The sequence below is a fragment of the Dermacentor albipictus genome, chromosome 1 (genome assembly GCF_038994185.2).
Source record: "Dermacentor albipictus isolate Rhodes 1998 colony chromosome 1, USDA_Dalb.pri_finalv2, whole genome shotgun sequence".
NCBI lineage: Eukaryota > Metazoa > Arthropoda > Arachnida > Ixodida > Ixodidae > Dermacentor > Dermacentor albipictus.
This window is the reverse complement of record NC_091821.1, coordinates 102927062-102951012: the sequence shown is the minus strand read 5'-3', so window position 1 is coordinate 102951012 and position 23951 is coordinate 102927062. Positions and strand designations below refer to the sequence as shown.

The 23951-nt window shown below is 46.8% G+C and overlaps 1 protein-coding gene across 3 annotated transcripts in view; it reads left to right on the top strand.

The window, feature by feature from the left end:
* LOC135914203 (ileal sodium/bile acid cotransporter-like) overlaps positions 1-23731 on the top strand; it is a 263412-nt gene extending 239681 nt beyond the window's left edge. For all 3 annotated transcript variants that reach the window (XM_065446951.2, XM_065446950.2, XM_065446952.2), the window contains one exon: positions 23298-23731. Coding sequence is in view for 2 of the 3 variants with exons in the window: in XM_065446950.2 (XP_065303022.1) it covers positions 23298-23371 (74 nt within the window). In the remaining variant the exon portion in view is untranslated. The remainder of the gene's footprint in view (positions 1-23297) is intronic.
* Positions 23732-23951: the final 220 nt, after the last annotated feature.

Below are 23951 nucleotides of genomic sequence, written 5' to 3'. Positions count from 1 at the left end.
TCCGGAGGAAGGTTGGAGTGGTCCTGACGCCGAAGTCGAGCAGGCCTGTAGCTTGAGGCACCCCCACTGTCAGGTAAACGGGGGCTGCGACGGCGGCAGAATCGTGCTACGTGGCCCGGAAAATGGCATGAATAACAGATTGGCCGGTTATCAGGTGTTCGCCACGGGTTGACGACAGGGGCTCCAGCAGCCGAGTAAGGAACGACTAGCGGACGCGAAGGAGGCGGCGGTACATGGTAGGTGCCGGTGGCCCGGTATGAATCAGGAGCCGGAGGAGCGTAAGGCCGGGCGACAACGTCAGCGTACGTTGGCGGTCCAGCTGCAGGCTGCGGAGGAGGGGCAGATGGCAGCGCCGCGGCAACTTGCGTCTGAATGACGTGACGAAGCGCAGGAGCCAGGGTTGGCGACGGCTCGGGTGCGCTATTCGCCAGAGAGAGTTGGCGTGCGACTTCCTGGCGGATGAACTGCTTTATCTCCGGCATTAAGGCAGAGATGTCGGCAGCGTCGCGACCGAAGGCCAACGGGGAGAGATCCGCAGTGTCCTGCTGAGCAGCGCGTGTGGATGCACGTTGCTTGCGCAGCTCGTCGTACTGCTGGCAAAGCTGTATGGCCTCGGCAATAGTGCGGGGACTCTTCGCGACGAGCATCTGAAAGGCATGCTCATCGATGCCTTTCATGACGTGCTTGATCTTGTCTGCTTCATCCATGGATGAGTTGACGCGCTTGCAGAGCGAGAGCACGTCTTCAATATAACTGGTGAAGGTCTCTTCCTGGCGTTGAGCTCGACCACGCAAGCGCTGCTCAGCACGAAGCCGACGAACTGCGGGACGGCCGAAGACCTCAGCCAAAGTCGCCGCGAAAGCCGACCAGGTGGTAAAATCGGCTTCATGATTGCGGAACCATAGGTTGGCCACGTCAGTCAAGTAAAATATGACATTGGTGAGCTTGGCGCGGTCGTCCCACTTATTATAGGCGCTTACACGGTCATATTCGGCGAGCCAGTCTTCCACGTCGTGGTCGTCTGTGCCGCTAAATATAGCCGGATCGCGCTGACGGATAACACCAGAGCAGACGATCGCCGGGGGCACGGGAGCAGCAGCCTGGGACGGTCCCGGTTCATCCATTGTAACAGCTGGTAGTAGCGTCCGACTGCGGAGTTCCAGGATGTTGAAGAGAAACCCAGCACCTCCACCAAATGCAACGGGGGTGGTGTTCGCCTAGCAGCACTAGCTCTAGGTGGCAGCGGTAGGCTTAAAACAGGTCGGTCCTATCTCGAAACGGGGAAGCAAGCACACCTCGTCGTCTTCTTCTCATCCACTAGCACCATGCCCACTGCCAAGTGCCTTCAGTACAATATATGTAAATACTCTACATATGACGCGCCGTCGTGTTAGCAGCCATGAGCAATTCGTCTTGTGGGGGCCTGTTACAGAGAGCGGTGAAAGTAGGAGTAAACTTTTTCGTACAAAATGCGCGCCGAACTGTTTCTTTTACGCATCAATAAGTGGCCTTCTTTGACTAGAATATCTCATCAGATTAATAAGAATTATGATGACAGCTTCGCTGGACAGTGTTCTTCTAACACGGATAACATGTTGACACCAATTGCCGAGATTTTTCGTCCATTAAAAATGCAATGTCTCTCATAGCTCACTACTATGCGAATGTTAAATGTTTAGCGAAGCATGATACACAATTTCGACATTACGTAAAATTTATGGACCGACACGGCGCATATATGCATTGCAAAATCAGTATACCCCTTCAGCGCTGCATAGCTTGCGATATCCAAGTCGCAAATTTTCATGACTCACGCGATCTTGAAGAAGAAACTGCGGTTCAGGCATGACAGCAAAAATAATCCGAAATATTTTTCTGTAAGTACGGCTCGAACCGCCAATACGCCAAGTATCAACGAAGGGAACGAGCGCGCGCGGCAGCCGAGCGAGCGGGAGCGAGTGGCGTCCTGGCCGTGACGTCACTCACGAGAGGGCGCCACTCAAAATTCTCGCCGCTAATAGTGAGAAACTCTAGGGATAGAACCTTGCGGGGTGCCCTTGCTGCCCAGTTTGTATTTCTGGGACTTGATTTCCCTTAGACGGAGGGTGGCCGTTCTGTCGCACACAGGAACGATTTTGTATAAGCGTAGAGCCTAGTGCCGAGGTCGAGGTTAGAGATCGTGTCGAGTATGTAGTCATGTGATAAATTATCGAAGGCCTTTTCGAGGTCTAACCCCAGGATTACTCTCACGTCTCTCGTGTCTGCGTCGATGATCTCATGTTTGAGGAACTTCATGGCGTCTTGGGTGGTGTCAAGAATGGCGAGTTGCGCAACAAGATTGCCACCTTGCCACCCGATTACGACAAGGGGTGCAAGACGCGCACCTCTCCCTCTCCGTCGCTGCAGCTGGGAGGCGTTCAAAGAAGCGGCCTTTGCGCTGGAACCCGCTTCCTTCCTCCAGCCCCATCGACATTGTGACGGGACGAGTTCGGTGTGTGGACAATGATTCCAGAGTTCCCCAACGCGGAGCTGATTTGACACGCCTGGTCAAGCTGCCGTGGGGACGCCGTATTTTTGTGCTTCTCACGGTTCGGAGTGGCTCGGAACAATGAGCGACGCTCGATCGGCAACGATAGTTTCCCGGAACGGCACCCCGTGCGGTTGCCTCTGTGTACAGAGCGTGGTTGCCTTTGTGTACGTAAACTGATCTTCAGAGCAGCTGCGAGTTGGTGATGTGAAAACGAAGAGTCGCCGCGTCGTAGGACCGGCGGATCGAGTGTATAAAAACTGTGGTTGTGCGAATGCTGAGGACACACTTCTCTTGAGCAGTCATGTTAGACTGAGTCACTTCTCTCATGCAGTCATGTTGGACTGTTACTCTTTTTCTCAAGCAGTCATGTTAGACTGATTTAATTTCTGTAAATAAACCCTTTTCCCCGTTCTCGATGAGAAGCAGTTCTTCACTTCATCAACGATCTCAGCGTAAATAAGTTGGACGACGGCATGGGCCAGCTACCTTCGAATTCATGCCGTACTCCAATCTTGGCAAAGGACCACGGACGAAGGGATTGAGCCCCCAGTCCTGACAACTGGCTGACAGCGGTGAGATGGACTTTGCGACATGGTGCTGTATCTGCGGTGAGTGCTTGGTTTTTGCTTTGACTCTCTAGGCTTCATTTTGTGGTTGTTCTGTTTAGAACAGTAGGGAAGCTAGATTGTTGTGTCTTAGCTAGGTTGTGTTTTCCTAGCTAGATTTAGAGAGCAGAATCAAGGCAGTAAAGCAGCAGTCATGGAGTTAAGGACACTGCTGAGAGACGAGTTGTTGATTGTTGGTGAGGAACTGGGCCTAGATGTACGTAAGGAAATGCTCAAATCGGAATTATTGGAGCTAATTTCCAATCAGGCCAGTGAGCAAGATATTGAAATGGGATTGGAACTTCTCAAAAAGAGAGAGAAACGGGAAAAAGAAAGAGAAGAACGGGACAGAGAAAACCGAGAGAGAGAGGAACGCGATAAAGATCGCGAGTTTCAGTTAAGGAAAATGCAACTTGAACTTGAAAGCAAACGTTTGGAGTTGCCTCAAGGAAGTGAAGGCGCTCTGGGTCGATCAAGTGAGGCAGAATCGTACCGCATGGACAGGCTATTAAAGCCATTTGAGGTCGGGACCGACATAGGCTTGTTCCTAAGCAATTTTGAAAGGACTTGCGAGAAGATGAACTTCGGCCCGAGTACATGGCCACAGCGGTTGCTGTCTATGTTGCCGTGTGAGGCGGCGGAAGTAATCGCCAGATTGAGTGCGCAGGATGCATATGATTATGCAAAAGTTAAGGCTAGTCTCCTGAAGAAATACCGCCTTTCAGCCGAAGCTTTTCGGCAAAGGTTTAGGAGCACAGGCAAGAAAGATAGCGAGGGCTATCCGGAGTTTGCATATAGCTTAAAGGCCAACCTAGTCGAGTGGCTTAAAAGCGCGGAAGCGTACGACAGCAGAGACATGATCATTGAATGCATGTGTCTAGAGCAGTTTACAAAACCATCCCCCAAGCTGTGAAACTGTGGGTGCAAGACAGAGGTAATGTAAACACTGTGGAAAGGGCGGCTGAATTAGCCGAAGAGTACGCAACCCGTAGAAAGTTGAACGCCGAGGAGGGAAACTGGGACGGTCGAAATGGACCGCGGAAACCATTTCCGTTCAAAAAGGGTGCGCAAATTAGACGATCCGAGCCTGTAGACATGGCGGAAAAACCCGCAGAAAAGAGCGAGGAGAAACTTAACGGGGAAACCGCACAAAAAGAACAGAAAAGAAAATTCGAATCTGTTAGACCAATTCGCTGTTACAAATGCCACAAACTGGGACATATAGCTGTAAACTGCGAGAAGTCTAGCGTAGTTTTTTCCTACGTGGAGGAAAAAGATGAGAATATGGAACTTTTAAGTCCGTATCTCCACGACCTGCAAGTTAATGGAAAACCATGCCGAGTGCTAAGAGACAGTGCCGCCACGCTGGACATTGTCCATCCGTCTTACGTGATGGTAGATGACTTCACTGGAGAAGTAGCGTGGATAAAACAGGTTGTAGAAGAACACAGCGTGTGTCTGCCCATGGCCAAAGTCAAAATCAGTGGACCATTCGGGGAGCTAGAGACTGAGGCTGCAGTTTCCAAATTTTTGTCACTGCAGTATCCCTACATCTTTTCGAATCGTTCGAATCAGTTACTGCGTGACAGAGGGCTCAAACTGGGAGAGGGCATACTACAGGCATTGACCAGAGGCCAAGCTCGTAAGATCGCGGCGCTTTCGGCTGAAAATGCTCAAGCTCCTCCAGCTGAAGCAGAAAAGGGGATAGCTTCAATACCCGAATCCGAGCTAGGCCCGAGGGACAAAAGAACAGTTGAGGAGAGCCTGCCAGTTGACCAGCTCAATGAGAGCGTAGCACTAGAGTGTCAGAGTTCTAGCCTGCAGGAAGAGCAAGCAGACGCGCTCACAAGCGAGACAGGGTCGTTATTATCACCGGCCTCAAAGAACTTTGATCAACTCTTACGCGTGGATAGAGAGTCACTGGCAGCTGAGCAAAAGAATGATGAGAGCTTAGCTAAATTACGTGACACAGCTAAAGAAGGCATTGCTAGGCGCAACGTAACGATACATGAGAGAGGAGGATTGTTGTATCGGCATTACAGAGATCGAAAGGGTAGGATTTTAGATCAGTTAGTCATACCTACTAAGTATAGGGAGGACCTTTTGAGTCTTTGTCATGGAAATGGGTGGTCCGGCCACCTAGGCATAAACAAATCAAAGCAAAGATTGCTTATGGAATACTACTGGCCTGGCTGTTTCAAAGATGTAGAAAACTTTGTAAGATCATGCGACGCCTGCCAGCGTTCTGGTAAACCAGGAGAGACATGGAAAGCTCCACTGAAGGTAGTCCCCTTAATAACAGAGCCTTTCAGACGGCTTGTAATCGACACGGTAGGGCCTCTTCCAAAAACAAAATCAGGCTACAGGTACTTGTTTACCATGCTGTGTCCGGCTACCAAGTTTCCAGAAGCAATCCCTTTGAAAGAGCTCAGCTCCACTGAAGTAGTAGACGCGCTTTTGACAGTGTTTGCACGAGTTGGGTTTCCAGCCGAAATTCAGGCAGATCAAGGGTCAGTATTCACGAGCGCACTGACTTCCACATTCTTGCAAAAGTGCGGGGTAAAGTTAATTCACAGTTCTGTCTATCACCCTCAGTCAAACAGTGTAGAGAGGTGGCATTCGGTGCTTAAGCGAGTTTTGCGTGCGCTCTGTTACGAGCACAAGGAGGACTGGGAGAACTGTCTGCCGGCAACTTTGTTTGCTTTGCGAACGGTTCCACATGAAGCGACAGGGTTCTCACCAGCAGAACTAGTGTATGGGAGGACACTCCGGTCTCCACTGAGAATGTTAAGAGAGATGTGGGAGGAAAGAGGGGAGAGTCCAACCGTGGTTGAATACGTGCTAAATTTACTGGAACGGCTAAGCGCAACCCAGAAATTAGTCGGAAAGAACATGGCAATAGCTCAAATGAACGCCAAAGTCTATTGCGACAAGAATGCGAGGCTTCGTACGTTTAAAGTTGACTTAACGATGAAAGCGGAAAAGTGTAGGTTTGGTTGTTCGCAGGTTACTTATCTGGGCCATGTTGTCGGTCAGGGCATGAGACGGCCGGCTGAGCTGAAAATAGCGACGATTGGAGATTTTTCTCAGCCGCGCACGAAAACGGACCTTCGTTCATTTTTGGGACTTGTGGGGTACTATCAACGGTACATTCCGAATTACTCGCAATTGGCAAGTCCATTAACAGACGCCCTCCGAAAGGGAGCACCTAGTAACGTACACTGGGATAAGGACAAAGAGAACGCTTTTCAAAGTTTGAAAACGCTATTGGTTTCTCACCCTGTGCTTCGCGCGCCAGACTACACAAAGGAATTCATAGTTCAATGCGACGCAAGCGACAGAGGTATGGGCGTGGTACTTAGTCAGGTCGGCGACGATAACGAGGAGCATCCTATCCTCTACGCCAGCCGTAAACTAAATGTAAGAGAGGAAGCCTACAGCGCTTCAGAGAAGGAATGCGCTTGTTTGGTTTGGGCCGCCCAGAAGTTGTCGTGTTACTTGTACGGAGCGAAGTTCATCTTCGAGACCGACCACTGTCCTCTGACGTGGCTCAATCAAATGTCACACAAAAACGGCCGCTTGCTCCGATGGAGCCTCACTCTCCAAGAGTACAACTTCTCCGTTAGATATAAGAAGGGAAAGTTGCATAGCAATGCGGATGGTTTGAGCAGGCTAATTTGAATTCTGCGTTTGGGGGTCCCGCCTAAATTTTAGGGTTACTAGTGTTAAATTTATTAAGCGGAGAAAATCCCCTCTCATTTAGCAGGATTCCCTCCATGATTGCTGAATTTGTCAGCAGGAATTTGCTTCAGAAATTGGCATAGTGAAATGCAGCATTTTTTTTTGTTTCTGCACTTATGTTGTTGTTGTTTTTTTTTGAAGCCTAGCGAGTCTAAAGTGAGAGCCAATGCACGTCATCTCGGCGCAGAGCCGTGTTGTGGGGTTCATTTTGCAGTTGCCTGTCCTTGTTGGATGTTTTGGGGCGGTGACATCAATGCACAAGTGGTCGCTGCGAGCCAAGACATCAATCCCCCCCTGACCAGCAGCCGTTCTCTTCCCGCCTAGCGGTTGTCAGCGCTAGACAGTCGAGACTTTTCGGGCCATGGAGGCGCTGTCAAGAATGGCGAGTTGCGCAACAAGATTGCCACCTTGCCACCCGATTACGACAAGGGGTGCAAGACGCGCACCTCTCCCTCTCCGTCGCTGCAGCTGGGAGGCGTTCAAAGAAGCGGCCTTTGCGCTGGAACCCGCTTCCTTCCTCCAGCCCCATCGACATTGTGACGGGACGAGTTCGGTGTGTGGACAATGATTCCAGAGTTCCCCAACGCGGAGCTGATTTGACACGCCTGGTCAAGCTGCCGTGGGGACGCCGTATTTTTGTGCTTCTCACGGTTCGGAGTGGCTCGGAACAATGAGCGACGCTCGATCGGCAACGATAGTTTCCCGGAACGGCACCCCGTGCGGTTGCCTCTGTGTACAGAGCGTGGTTGCCTTTGTGTACGTAAACTGATCTTCAGAGCAGCTGCGAGTTGGTGATGTGAAAACGAAGAGTCGCCGCGTCGTAGGACCGGCGGATCGAGTGTATAAAAACTGTGGTTGTGCGAATGCTGAGGACACACTTCTCTTGAGCAGTCATGTTAGACTGAGTCACTTCTCTCATGCAGTCATGTTGGACTGTTACTCTTTTTCTCAAGCAGTCATGTTAGACTGATTTAATTTCTGTAAATAAACCCTTTTCCCCGTTCTCGATGAGAAGCAGTTCTTCACTTCATCAACGATCTCAGCGTAAATAAGTTGGACGACGGCATGGGCCAGCTACCTTCGAATTCATGCCGTACTCCAATCTTGGCAAAGGACCACGGACGAAGGGATTGAGCCCCCAGTCCTGACAGTGGATAGCCCGGGTCTGAAGCCGGTCATTGTTGCGAGGTAGATATCTTTTTCTTCGAGATGTTTCGAGAGCCTGTTTAGGACCGCGTGCTCGGCTACCTTGCCTACGCAAGACGTCAGCGAGATCGGTCTGAGGTTATTCATGTTGGACGCCTTGCCAGGCTTTGGGATGAGCACGATGAGGGCCGTTTTCCAGTCTTCGGGTGGTGCTCCGTTCCTCCAGATTTTGTTGATTCCCTCTGTGAGGGTTTCGATGGAGGTGTCATCTAGGTTTCTAAGTGCTTTGTTAGTTACGCCGTCCGGCGCTGGCGCTGACTTGCTGTTTAGGTTCTGAAGCGCCGTGCGTATCTCTTCGCTTGAAAAGTCCCGATCTAGCTCTAGGTTGGCCTTGCCGCGATATGCTTCAGCGGTCGTGCCTCCAGCATTTTTGGCCAGCGGGAGATATTTGTCGGCGAGACGGTCAATGAGGTCATTTTCCGTGGTAATCTTTAGTTCGTGCATGATCCTGTTCAGCGTGCGACCCTGGTCCGCTTTGGTACTGGTTCTGTCTAAAAGGTGTTTGAGCAGGTGCCACGTCGTCCCGCTGTTGATGTGGCCGTCCGCGCCGTCACACACTTCGTTCCATTGCTGGTTAGATAGTTGCGTGCAATATTCTGCAATCAGCCGGTTGAGGGAAGAAATCCTTTTACTCAGCCTTCGGTTGTGTCTTTGTTCTTTCCATCTCCTGGTGAGCGATTGTTTGGCTTCCAGCATGTGAGCCAGTCGGCTGTCCATGCTTTGAGCGGGGAGATCTGTCTCTATTTCCGTCGTGGCCGCCTTAATGTCGGCCTTTAGTTGCGACGTCCATTGTTCCATTGATTGCCTGTTTGGCGTTCGTGTCTTAACTCGCGGAACTTGTCCCAGTCGACGTACGCCATTTTTCTGGGTTCTCTGGATGGGGTGTCAATCGTTGTCTCACCAATGTAATGATCGCTGCCCAGATCCTCGAAGAGGTTGTTCCACTGATAGTTTGGAACGTTGCCGACAAAAGTGATATCCGGCGTTGTGTCGCGTACCCGTTCTTGTGGGGTATGCGGCGTTCGTGATGAGCGTTATGCCCCAACCACTGGCACGCGTTGGCAAGCTTCGGCGCGCGCCGACAAGCGAACGCTTCGCTTCGCGTTGGTCGGAGGAAGAGGGCACGCAACCACTGGAGCCATGGAGGAAGGAAACTGAGGAAAGGGCCTACCCCCTCCGTGTGCTAGGAGAAAAGTGTGGAGGAAGTGACGTAGTATGTACTCCTCTTCTTTGCTGGTTTTTTATTTCTTTGCCGTAGTGGCCACGCCTTTCGGGCCACAACGGCGGCATTGTTTTGGTTCTGTGCGCTCACACGTGTTGCTCCGTAGGTTTCGTACCGTGGCAAAGGCGCCGTGCGGGCAGGTTTGCGTTGATCTTCGTGTTTTGTTGCGCTGCGTTATCTGGACCGTGCTCTCCCGGATGTTGCTGTGGCCAGGTGGGACAGGAGGAACTAAAATTCGTGAAATGGACGCGCATGCAACGCTGCACGCAATATACCGCGCCGCGGCAATGGCTACGGACGAAGGAATATCCACGGGAAATTTTGCCCTTTTTCGCGGAATCATGCTAACGTGCTAACGATTGCTTAGTATTGCTGCGGAGCGCGCGGGTCTGAGCAGCACGGTTGCGCGCAGCGCGGTGTGGTTTCGCAACAAATGTAAACAATGGAGGAGAGCTGGCCCGATATAGGCGGAGCAACGCCGCCTTCCGGCTTCACTTTAGCTTCACAAAAAGTGACGTCAGGGCCTCTCCCACGGAGGAAGGAAACTTCCTCCATGGCCTCTCCTTTTTCTTCCTCCGTGACTGGAGCGAAGCTCCAATATGTAGCCACCACAGCTCCAACGCGCGCCGAAGCTCGCTCCTCTAGTGTTCCTGTATATGCTCCCTGCGGAGCATATACAGGAACACTACGCTCCTCGGCTACAGTGTACCTCGGCTACCTCGGCTGCGGCGCACTGTTGCTGGACTATTTTATCTTCATCTGTGAAAGCCCGGCCTAAAACAGCCTGCTGTAAACTAAGCTTGAAACAATAAGTTAGTGCTCTGTATGCGCTTTTAGATATAAAAAACACGTTTGAATAATGAATATATGCCTGCCGTAACAGTTTGTTTTTATTTTAAAAGTAAAAATAGTGCACAAAATATCGACATCAGCGCTCGCGAGTCGTCTGCCTGCAAGATCGCTTTCCAAACACCTGCACGACGATGCCATATCATATCAAAAACTGTTGTACCATTTCTTTTTTTGGTAGCTTATTGCACAGCCAACTATGTGAGAATCAGGCGTGCAACGTATCACTGAAAAAATCTTTGTTGGAAATATTGTCACGTAGCAGTGACGGTAAATAAATAGTGCAGACTCAATCGCAACGATAGCGGCGAGCAATGTCGGCAATCGTCGAAAATCTCGTCTGCGGGTCAAGCGCATCGGTTTGCATACATCAGTCGTCGAAAGTTACAGCCTATTCGCTGGTTCTCGCGCGCCTTCCAGAAACTACTATACAATTCCTTTCGCGTATGCAATCAGATTAACAGGGTTCGTCGACAACAGACAGAACCATCGATAACATTCGCGAAACTTCCGATACGTTCAGGCGCATCCTGCACCGAGCGATAACGTTTAACATCTTTTAGCCGGTGAAATACGGTAACCAGATACAAATAAAGCATCCGTGTCAATACAATTATGCTTGTCGGGGCATGAAAGGAACGTGAAAAAGTGGGTTCTGAGAAAATCAGCGAAAAAGAATTGAAACACCTATAGCACTCACAAAAAAAAAAAAAATCTAGAATAGCTAAAATTTATGTAATTCGTAGCTTGTCTCCCCCCATTTCTTGATTCTGTTAAATCTAGCCCATGGATCACCTCTATTATTCTGGGTTGTTTGGTGCATCAACACAGCATCCGGAGGCCTTCACATTGAGTGTATTGCTACAAAACATTCTCACAGTGTAAGGGCCACATTCTATTGTAATTGGTTTCCACATGTCAAGTTTGTTTTTCTTTACATTAATGAAGTGACATACAGTCAGATAATACAAGCTTGAGAATTGGAGGGTTTTATGGGGGTCTTTTGTTGCCCTTTGCCAAGTCGTACTATTGAAGCACTTATTCGAATGTATGGGAGCAGCTCATTTGCATAGTATAAGAAATATATAAACAGGTTATTTTCATAATTTATACACTTCGTCACCACAAAAAAAATTGTTTTATTGTTTTCAGCCTGCTACGATGTTTTGACTCAGAAGGATATATCAGAAGGATATATTCAATTTGTTCTGCAAGGCACGCAATAATTGCTGTGGCATATTTTATTGCACAACACTGGATACAGTAGCTAACCATTATTATTACTCAGACGAAATTAATAGCACAATGCATATGATCAGGCACATAGCATATTATTATTGCACTTCTTTAATTCATGTCCTTTTTTTAATTGCACAAAAGCTACTGCACTGAAATAGTATACTAGTACATACTTAAAAAGCATGATTTTATACTACGATAATAATAATCATTCAAATGTTTATTGTAGTGCCCAGGAACAGCTACAGAGCCTTTGTACTGGTACACTTAACGAGCACTATGCAAGACAAAATGTACAGAAAACATGAATGTGGTAGACAAAAAAATGCAAGATAGAGAAACAAATAAGGAAAAGAGGAAAAGTAAACGGGAGTTAATCCTACGTGATTATCTACAGATACACAAAACACAGGAAACGAACTCTGAAGTATGTTTTGGAGTCGAGTCTTATACAACACAATCTTGCAACAAGTCCAGGCACCGAATGTAGAATGCTACCTGGTATACTGTTGTGGCACGAACAAATGCATATGATCAAGAAGCTTTAGGGAATGCATAATGTCATGGACCACCTCATACAAGGTGTGATTAAGTCTTGAATCTAGAGGTGCGAGTTGAAGTATATTTGAGAAGGCTCAACTGTGGTCGCCAGAATGGCAAAAGTGGTGCTTTAAGATATCAATTTATTCTGGATGCGATCAATGAGGGCAAAATTAAATTTGCTCGTTGCACCGCCTCCTACAGAGGCATACTCTAGTAGTTGGCGGCACACAGCAGAATTTCAGAAAAACAATAGGCGAGTGAAAATCATGCAATATACGGCATGCAATTCCAAGAGCGTGAAGGGCATGTTGTGTAATTATCTATGTGAAGAGAAGCTTAGCATTTTGTCAAAGTACACACCAAGATCTTTCATTTCATGACCATAAGGAGTGGAGCATCACATAGGGTGTATCAAAATTTCACATAATGCGTTTTCTGCATATAACTTAATGTCACAGTATTGGAAGCATTTAGGAGTACTTATTGTTTCTGCACCAGTTTGAGAGTGAAAAAATGAATTTTTGGAAGTCAATCCAGTGGTGAACACTGTTCACAGTCTCAAATAGTTTTAAGTTGTCAGCACACAAAGTCATGCTTTTCATTTATTAAAATACTCTTAGCACTAACAGAAAGCAAGGAATCCAATATTGATTCAAACACTTTTGGCGCACTGCAGAGGACAGATATAGGTCGGCAGTTAGTAACTGCACATCTAGCACCTGATTTGTGCATGGGCAATGTCCATGCTACCTTCCGAGTGCTAGAAAAGGTACTAAACTTTAGGGAACTATTGAAGATGTTTGTGAGAACAGGGAACAAGTATGCTTCCATACGTCTTAACCCTTTCAGATGCCACTTCATCCCGTTGATTGAAAAGTTGCTTTCACCCAATCTCTTGCATTTTCAAATCGTAAAAAGTGTACAGCTGCAGAAAATATTAAGAATTTTCAATTGTTAAGCGAATTTTGTCAAGTTTACAAAATTTCAACTCCATGCGAAACTCACTACAGGAACACAAAATATGAGAACATGTACTATTTCGTGTTTTGAAAAGCTTTAAAAGCACTTATCCAGCCACTTGAAAATAATGCCTGGTGCATGATATTGTAAAAACAACGAAAGAAGTGAACCTGCTACATACAACATACTGACACAGAGTAAAAACACCCAGCCGTCTACCTTCCCACTCATTTTGCTAAAACATTCTGCACGTTATTCAAAATTGCAGCACAGTTCCAATAATAAATGTTTCAAGATGTATGAAACACATTTTAAATACCATTACTTTCATCAGTGCTTTTGCTATTGATGCACTCTCCTGCTGTGCACAATTGTGTAGACAGCGTCTCAAAGGGTTAAGCTCTGCGGAAGAAATAACATCAACACCACAAGAAAGGGAAGGTTTAAGGCACTTCATACACTTGAAAACAAGGTTTTCATTGACTGATAGCGTACACACTGTGCCAGACTGAGAAGGAAGGTTACTTGAAGTATATTTCACACCATATAGCAAACAGAAATGTTCTGCAAAGGCTTCAGCAGTGTTCAAGACAACACCACATTTTTATGAAGATGTACACCTTTGGCATTCTTTTTAGAAGAGTGAGAGCGCACAAAGCTCCAGAAATATTTTCAATTATGTGTCACGCTGGCTTCAACACAATCAATGTGGTTGTAGTGATGATTCTAATAATAATAATAATAATAGTAATAATAATAATCTTAGTGGTAACTTGGCACTCTAGACTGAAAAAAAAAGGCTGATGCCTTTATGTTAGAGCATCTGATAACCAGCCATCTAGAGCAGGAATTTGCAGGATGCAGACGACACCTCCTTCCCCTCCACGTGCACACACACGCACACACACACACACTTGCTCAACAACACAGCACGGCACACACACACACATTTAATGGGCGCACAACACACAGGAGTGCCAATTCAGTCTGGTTCCAAGGAAGGAGAATCGAAATGGCCAAGGGGGGTGAATAGAAAGCTCTGTATGCCATATATAATCATGGAGTTGTGGTGTCGGACCATAGAGGCACGATGAGGGCTCGGGCTGTGCTGACCACTTGTTCAGACGAACTTAAGATTAGTGCTGTTCAGAGAGCCATCAAGCACCCTGCAGTTTAGACTAGTGCAATGTTGCGCTGGTATTGCAGGGTGTGCTACTTGAGGGGTTTGAGGCAGTCCTCGTAGGCTGGCATGAGCTTGCAACAACTGAAAAGACGGGAATAGAGGGTGCGTGTTGTCCAGCGCTGAACAAGCTTAAGTTTGTTAGCGTCGAGAGTTTGGTACAGGAACTATACTGATGAGCAGTACTCAAGTCGGGACAGAATGATAGAAGCGTAGAGTGCTCGGAAAACCTTACGTCATCAGGGAAAGGAGACACGGGACACAAACCCAACAATGGGCCGATGCTTAGATACAGTGCTGGTGACATATGCGGAAAAGTCGAGAGAAGAGCTAAATGTTGCACCCAGAATGGGAAGGGCCCGAACCATCTTTATAAAGGTGCCTCTATGGAAGTAGGTTGGACGTGCAGCAGTTTTGTTGTGGCTAATACGCATGGCAGCACTTTTCGCAGTGCTGCTACAAAGTTTGTTATTGTAGGCCCAGTTGTTCACCATTACGGAATGCATTTATTGCAAGCACATATGCTGTGCATCAGCATATTGTTGATGTGGAAGTGTTAAATTGTTAATCAAACACATTCTGCACAGATGCATTAGTAACTTAGTTTTGAGTAGATCTTTGTCCTGACTACAATTTATAGTATCGCAGCAAGAAACATTTTAGTAGAAGCTGAAGGGATTCCAGCAGTTTAAGCATACCGACTGCACTCACACAATGCACTCGCAGCAGCTACACTTTCCATAAACAAAAAGTGAGATAAAAAATCAATTACGTACACTTTCACTGACTCAGTACTTGCTGCTTCTGAAGCAGGCATCGAAGCAATCATGGTATACGCTGCTACATGCATAGGTCTTGCATGATGCAGGTCCTGCTATGCACTGCACACGGGGCACACGTTGCAAACAGATTTCTTTTTGCAGTGCTCAAGTATAAGGACACACTGAATCAAACATGACTGCATTGTCACGTATGCTTCAGTGCGTCAATGTTCTGGATTGGTACACGAGCGATTTATCTCCAACTAGCCCAAAAGATGGATGCACTTGAAAGAAGTGAGTGAAAGAGCACAGTGAACTTGTACTGAACTGGATTTACATGCCGAATAGAAGAGCGCAGTGTCAGCTGAAACGGGCAGCACGGCTGATAATGTAAGTACTTCCCATAGTTCGGCTACCAGTGTCTTTCGCTTTCGGAAGTTATCTTTGCCACTTGAAACAGCGCAGAACTTGCCCGTTATACTTGAGTCACCCAACATCACACGAAACTCGCCGCAGTTGACCACCCCAAGTTCCACACGGTTCATTCACTCTATCACACATCACACGACGTCAGGAGTGCCATATTTTAAATCACTGCAGCACCAAACGGACCTGAAAATTAATTTCCTTCGACAGAGTTTCTCAGCTGGGTTCCTTCACTCGCCAGTTACGAACTCGATGGACGCACTAGGCCTATGCGTAATGTAAACAACATCGGCGATAGGCGAGTGCTCATTGTCCAGACTATGGAGCTCATAAACATGTCTCCATTCGTTCTGAGCACAACAAAATACACATACAACAAGCACAGACGTTGCGGCAATCGTGATTCGGTTGGCTGTTTTACCAGACAATCGCACTGAGCCCAGCGAACCCAGTGGGCAGGTTAGTTTAGTCGGCGTCGTTGGAAGTCGCATCGGATCCACGTCGTGCTGCCACAACCCACGGTCGTCGGTCGGTCGGTCGTGTCGTGGCGTTGTCGGCCTACTATTACAACACTGTCTTTCAGGAGCACTGTCGCGCGCGTCGTGCGTCCAAAGAACTCGGACGATCGTTGGTGCCGGCGCCTTCGCACGGTCGGCCATCATAGGCATAGCAGCCGGAGGATTCGCAGCCTCCGATTGGTTGACGCTTGCGACGCGTCGCAGCCTCTCACTGGTGCACGCCGGCGCAGCGTCGCCTCACGTCGGCAAACTTCTAGCATCGGCAGTAGACATAATCACTGCGCGTCGCCACACTTCGCCGTGTTCCCGACTGACGCTTTTGACGCTTCGGCGCGTGCCGAAGCTTTCCGACGTGTGCCAGTGGTTGGGGCATTAGGTCAAGTTCATCCGCGTTGTTTAGTAAGTCCTTGCCCTTGGGCCTGCCGGCGACGTATCCCCAGGCCATGTTAGGAGCATTGAAGTTCCCGGCCACGATCATGGAGTTGTCGCCGGCACGGTTGTGGGCGAGCAGGAGTATTTGCCTAAACTTTTGTGCTCTGTGCTTGGGGCTGCTGTAAATGTTTAGGATGAATATGCTCTTGCTGTTCTTGGCTCCAGGGAAGACTACCATGAAAATGAATTCGCAGTTGCTGCGATCGTGATTAATGTTGTGTGCCGTGTGGGCTAGCTTGTTGCTGACCAACGTGGCGATACCTTTGCATTTGTGTTGAAGTGTCGTAGCGGTCACGTCATAGCCGGATAGCGAGGGTGTAGCGGTATTTGTCTCTTGTGAGAGAATGACTTGAGGTTTGTCATTTTTGGCTCGAATGTATTGTTGCAGGGGGGCCCTTTTGCGCACGTAGCCCCTACAATTCCATTGACAAAGGTGAAACGGTTCCATGCGCGGCCATCGTTGTTGGCGTTGGGTGGCCTTTGTGAGGCCACGTTGTTGCTTTGTCTCGAGCGACAACGCCTGAGGTAGCTTGGTGATAGTAGATTGTGACATCACAGACGGGTGGTCTGCCATTTCTAGCGCGTTGAGGCTTGCCCCATGGCTGTAGATCGTCTCCATCGTGTGGTTGATTTGTAGCGTTATCCTGTCGTAACCTTCCTTGAGGGTCCCTACCGTTGTCGCAAATTTGTCTTGCGCTTCTTTCAGTAACGCGACGGTAGTTGCAAGCCTGCCGCGCAGTTCCTTGATTTCTTTAATGTCGCTGTCCGAGCTCGAGAGATGTGTTTGTCATGGCTTTTCTCTTATGCGGATTGCGCGTGGATTCCGCGACCGGTACTTCCACTACCGTGGGTTCTGATGTGGTTTCGGTTTGATTAGAGTCGGAGGGTGGTGGCATTGGCGGCATTTTGAGTTGTCTGATTTCCTCGACAAGTTGTGTGATTGTTTGCCTTAACTCTTTGTCTTCATGTTCTAGTCTTTTAATTGTATTTGCTATTTCTACTTGCTCTGGCCGTGCCATCGGACTCACCTGGCTGGCGGTCTGCCATTGGTGCTGCTGCTGAGCTCGTTGGGCCCACGTCAACCGGTCATCACCGCCAACTTGTGGGCTGGGGCCGAATGGTATCCTTGACATGGATCTCTGGCACGGGTTGCTGGAGCACCTTCCGGACCGTGATGACGGGCGACCGCGGTTCCTTGATCTCGAGCGCCCCCGCTCGCCGGACAAGCCAGCATCTGCGTTGGCGGCAGCCACGTTGTCATTGATGGCACTACTCTCGCCGTTCTTGAGCGGCGGGAAGTCTAGCTGACTCAGGGCAATCGGTCCTGATCTCGTGGTGCTTTTGCTTGCGTTTGCTGCGGTTCTTCTTTCAGCTCGTTTTCGGACGACGTAGGGGAGTTGGAAGCAGTTCGTGCATTCCTTGCTGGCCATGACGTAATTTCCCTCGCAGAGCGCACACTCGATCGGGGTGTACACATGGTCTGAGTTAGGGTTAGCTACTCCACAGCCTTTGCAAATGGCATCGTCAGGCGAGGGGCATACGTCGGCACGATGGCCGAGTCTGCCGCACACGTGGCACATGGCGATCTGCTTGCGGTAAAGAGAACACGTGATTAGGGCGTTGTCGTATCTGACATAGTTCGGGACTCGAAAGCCGTCGAAGGTGATGATGACCGTGCCAGTTTCCTCGATTCTCTTTGCCGCCAGTGCGAGCTGGTTGCGTGGTTGACGATCTTGCAGTTTATGGAGTCCTGCGCCCCATCGAGCGGGACCCCTCTTATAACGCCTTTGCACGTTTCGCGTGATACCATCCTATATGCAGTGGTCTCAAACGTTCGTTCTCCTATAGAAATGTTGCGGATCCTGAGGTATTTCGCTGCGTTCGCCAAGCGAACGCAATCAACCCGGAGTCCCCCACTACGGCGAGCCTCATAATCAAATGGTGGTTTTGGCTCGTATAACCCCATAAGTCAATTCAATTGAAAATAATATTTACTTGTAATGGGTGTCAGTCAAAATTTTTGCTTGACCACAAGCTCACCAAGGTGTGTATAGTGCAATCTATATGCATTTAAATTATGTCTGTACGTTACTTATCACGCACACATTGTTTTGCTTTGTGATGGTGATCATTTTTCACCGGACTGTCACTCTTATTAATTTGTCGCTCAGCGCAAGATGCGCGCGCATACATACTGCATTCAAAATTCCTTTAATATTATCACCGATTCAATTCGCCCCGATGATGACAATGATGTTTTAATGACATCCCCTTTGAAACGGGGCGATGAGAAAGTCACCTAGCCTGCTTGATTTAGTCAGGTATGCTGCACATGTTTTTTACCTAACATTTTTGTATACATCGCCTTAGTATTTTTCCCCTTTCAACATCTACTTCGTACCGCTAGCCATGACTGTGAGAGACCCGGTTGTATCAATCTCTTCCCTGCTTTTTTTTTCCTAGCAATACTCTAAACGTCTCTTGCTTATCTTGAGTGCTGACCGGTTGACGCCTCGAGATCTCTAACCGTAGATCACCGTAACACAGCTCAACTCAGCATGTTAGTCAACTCAGTGCAACCCTTTCTTTGATCCTGCCATGGGTAGCGAGCACACTGCACAGGTGAGGTTCGTTCATCGATCAGAATTAGTTATTATTGCGTAAGAAAAACAAGCGGCAACCTGTGCTTAGACCAGCGTTTTCAAATTATATTGTTCTGTAAACACGTCATATGTATTTAGAACTATAATAAGAAAATTGAGAAGCTTAGTTTTGCTGGTACTAGACCGAACATGTAGCTGTAGCACTAAACACATGCACAAAGGTACAATAAAATGTTCACAGGCTTTCCGGCGTTTTCTACCTCTTTACAACATATTTGTATAACGCTGATAAAGTGATATTTTCAGAGTCGCTGCGTGTAGTCTGAAAGTGCATTGAACAGAAATAGTCTTATGCTAACCTAAAAGCGTAAAATTTTTGCGTTAGAAAGTGGTAATGCGATTTATTTGCAAGAAAATAGTGTAAAGCTTGCTTGACGATTGCAAAACGTGATAGGTCGTGGTGCATCTAATGTTCGACATAAACCACTTGTCAGTAAAATTACGATATTTTTCTTGTCGGAAAAAGTTTGATGTTTGCAGCACAAAGTGGCTAGAATTATGTGCGAAATCTAAAGTTTGTATTCAACTACAGTGCCACTTAACCGACGCATGAATGAGCCCTGGGATAGGGCTTCATTTCCAAACGTGCGTAGGCTATCTCTAATTTAGTAGCTCAGCGCGATGTTTTATGACTGAGTCACACATTTTATGACTGTCCCTGCCGGCGAGGGCTGCAGTTATATGAAATTTCTTTACATGAAAAAGAATTCTTACATTTTATGTGGCGAAACCACCATATAATTATTAGGCACGCCGTAGTGGAGAACTGCAGGATAATTTTGACCACATGGGTTTCTTTAACGTACTTGTAAATATACGCAAGGATTTTGCCAGCACTGAAATGTGGCCGGTGTCGAATCAGCGACTTCGAACTTGGCAGCGCAACGCCATAACCACTGAGCTACATCGGGTGGTTACATAGAAGATACATTAAATATATAACGTTTGTTGTGCTCCTAGTACTGGCATTTATAAATCTAACAGTTGCAAAAAAATACAGATAGTAATAGGAGAGCGCCGTGCTAAGCCAGCATGCAATCAGAGCGTGAGCAAGCCGTGAAATTAGAGCTACTTTAGCAAGAGTGTAGCAGACGACAAAGGCGAGTCTCCTATCCGACGTCGTTGGAGCGTAAATTGGAGCGCCATTCGCAGCGCCGCCGCTGGTCGCGCAGGAGGCTATTACCCAAAGAGTCTCGCCTAATCAAATTGCGCAAGTGACCTAACCAGCTCAGCTGATTCTCTAATGAATGCGGGCACCAGTGATTACTCTGGAATGAACGGTGATACGGGCATAAAGAGAGTACAGACGCATACATTGTCACATACAGGATGTCCCACATAACTTGAGCCAGGAATTTAAAAATGAAAGACGCGTCGGAAGCGAATTGAACCAAACGCATACTATTCACTGTAGTCTACAGTAACTCAGACAATTTTTTGCCCCATAACTCACTAATTAAGTTTAATTACCAAACTTTTTAATTATTGGCTCAACAAGGCCGGCTGCATCGTGACTGACGATGAGGAAGCAGCAGGGCGTTCTTTATCTCATCGGCAGCGCTCGACCAGCAGCATGCATTTTCGCCATCATCTGACCTGAGCCGACCTTGTTCACCGAACGCACACTTGAGAGCGGTACGATACCACTGCGCAAGTGCTCTGTCACGTGGCTTTCGTTCATATTTCACGGGTTTTCTTTGCAACCCAGAAAAAAGGACTATGTGAGACGTATCGTAAAGGAAACTACTCAATCGGTGCTTTCTGAAGGTGCTCTACAAATCTGCGTATTATACTTGGGGTCCTCAGCGAATAACTGAAAAGTTCGGTAATTAAACTTAATTAACGAGTTATGGTGAAAACAAAAAATTCGCTGAGTTACTATAGGCTAGTGCGAATAGTATGCGTTCGGTTCAATTTGCTTACGACATGCCTTTCATTTTCAAATTCTAGGCTCAAGTTATGTGGGACACCCTGCACAGCACTTCAAGCTACCATCACTGGCTACATGATAAATACCACAAAACACGCTTTAAATTCAAACACAACAATGGCCTCACTGGAGATAAAAACACATTGTCGTACAGCAAGCATTCGTAATGATAATTTCAGAAAAAATAAATATTCAAGTGTTTTTTTCTTCACAATGATTTGTGCTGGCAGGCGTCATAAATTATGTAATTAATGATTCACTAATCATTTATTCAGCATATATAACTTTTACACATGTATTTGCACATAAAAATGCAACCACGAATGTAACTCGAGGAGGTACTTTTGGTATCTCAGGAAAAGAACAAATAGATATATCAGGATTATAATGCTACATGAGGCTGCAATGAAACAGAAAAAGATGCATAAAGACGGATGCCTATAGGGCTTCATCGTAACTGCGAACTGCCCTAGCAAAGTAATGTGAAAGCACAAGTGCACGCACAATTTATTCACTGTCACTGCTGACATCTTTGTTACTGTCAGCGAGAACGTGTCATCCTCCATGCCACCAATGTTAGTGGCAAGCAGCACTTCACAAACACCTGTGACACAATTGAACACAGCAAAGCCTTTCACACACTGCGCGGTAATCCACTGTGCGACGTTGAAGACCTCTCGCTTGATGCGCCGATCATCTTGATCAAGGCTGCAATTAATATATTGATGTGGCACTAACAGCATTCTAAATCAGGTGAAGAAAGATGGCACAAAATGCGCAGTGGCCACACACAGCTTGCATGCTCTTGTGCAAGGCAAAGTACCGGTGCTAGAGAAAAAAAAAGGCATGTCATATTTATGTCATGAACCCAAATAAAACACGAGGTGCATTATTATATTTGTGCAAATTATATATATAGTATAGCATCTACTCAGGCATGTTTGAGGGCTACTTATTGACATATCAGGATTACCTTGTACTCTATAAAGGAGCTAAAAACAAATTCGTTAGTTTTTATAACTTTCACAGCACAAAAACAATGTGAAGATGTGAAAATTCTTTGAAAGCTATGACATCATTGACATCCATGCTCCAATTTTGACAAGAAAGTCAAAAAGGAAAACTTTGGCCTTCATTTTGTCCATTGGTGAACAAGATTTTGCAGCCAAATAAAGGACACCAGAGTTTGAAAAGAAGTAAAATGCTCTGAGCAACGTTGTAGGTTCTCAGTTGAGAAAAGGGGAACCATACTTGGCTCGTGTGCCTACAAATGCATGAGCTAACTGGGCAGGCTTACAAACTATGCACAAATTCTGTGGCCTTTAAAGAGGTGAATTTGCATGTGGACCAGATAGACAGTCTGTGAACTAGGTGGCAATTAGTTTTGCTGCTCATAAAGGTGCCCCATGGTGGTTCAGTTCCACTTGTTCACTGGACGCCCATTACGCATAGTATGTTTGCAATTCAGTTCATAAATTAAAGTCAATCCGGAAAATGCATGTCTCAGTACATCGTCATTGTTGCATTTTGCTGGAAGAACCATGCGTCTGTGGCAATGGCATTCTGTACATTTGGAGCAATCTGTTTTGTTAAGCACATAATCAAGCCCACTATTCCGTTACATCCACAAAGCTGTTGGACAACTAAGTATAAATTGAGCTTATGCACTCATATTTCTATTAATGACTTTTTGAAAGATGAGCAGCAAGTGTGATTGTCTTCCTCACTCATGATGTTGCTACTGGCACTTAAGTGACTAATGGGGGCAACATTGTCTAGATTAACTCAACTTTTGCCATATTTCCCAGCAGTCTAATGGGAGTGGGAACAGTGCCTCTACTATGAACAAAGAAATAATGTATATATAAATTTTGTGGCTTTGCTCTCTAACAGTGGATTAGAGAGCAAACGGATGTAGTTGATACTCTAGTCGACAGTAAGAGGAAGAAATGGAGTTGAGCGTGCCATGTAATGTGTAGTGCAGATAACCGGTGGTCTATTAGATTTGAAGAATAAGTGCCAAAACGTGGGAAATGCAGTCGAGGAAGGCAGAGAATTGAATGGCCTAATGAAGTTATGAACTTCGCAGGCATGATATAGGGTCAGGAAGCACACGACAGGGGCATTTGGACATCGTTGGACGAAGCATTCATCCTGCAGTGGACATGAATAGGGTGATGATGATCATGATGAGCACTGGTGAAAACTATCAGTGGTGCCGAGGGACACCTGTAGAAAGGAACATAAAAAGTGGAACCTTACCCAGTTACTGCCACACATCACAGTACATGCTTTTCTACCAAATGGCCTCGCACCGAATCGGAAAAAGCACAACTGAGCCTAACAATAGATGCACTATAATCCTGTTCACAAAAACTTTGACATGTTGCCACTAATGCTGCACTAGAACATCATATGTGGCAGATCCTCACAAGAATTGCAGTAATTGGTTCATGCATCCCTCCAACTGATACTTTCAAATCTGTTTTCAGATAACGAAAAAATGCAGCTCTCCACTGTGCAAGTCCCAAGCCATGGTGTTTTCAATGCAGCATTTCAGGGATGATGTAGCTTTCACAAGTGGACTTCAGTGTGCACTACTATGCTTGGAAAGACTGCCGTATTGGTCACCCCTCAACAAGCAATGCTGGTGGTCTACAAATTTGCGTTACTGACCTGAACGGAGCTACACAAAAATGCACTGGTGCACAATACCAACAATGTACATAACAATGTACATAAATGTGAAATGTCATTTTTGGTGATGCCCATCATGATTTCAGCTAAGTATTGCTTTGGCTTGTGTCACTCTGAGCTTTATAAATGCTTGCAGCATGTAACGTATTACAGCAAAACACCTGAGCCACATCGTGACATTGAAAATTCGTATGTGCGCTGAAAATGAATAAACACGTGCCAAAGACTGCGTAAGGGAATATGTTTTAATTTACACACACCATAGCCAATGTACTGATGTGGCTTGATCTACTTTTGACGACTCGATTTTCTCCCGAAATTCAATTACAGAAGCTTACATTTCAGTACCAAAGGCACTTAATAAAGTTCATAACACAATCCCAATCAAAGCTGACTGGTCTTCCGTCTGCTTAAGCGTCTAGATCACCCGCAGGAAAAGAAAGATACTA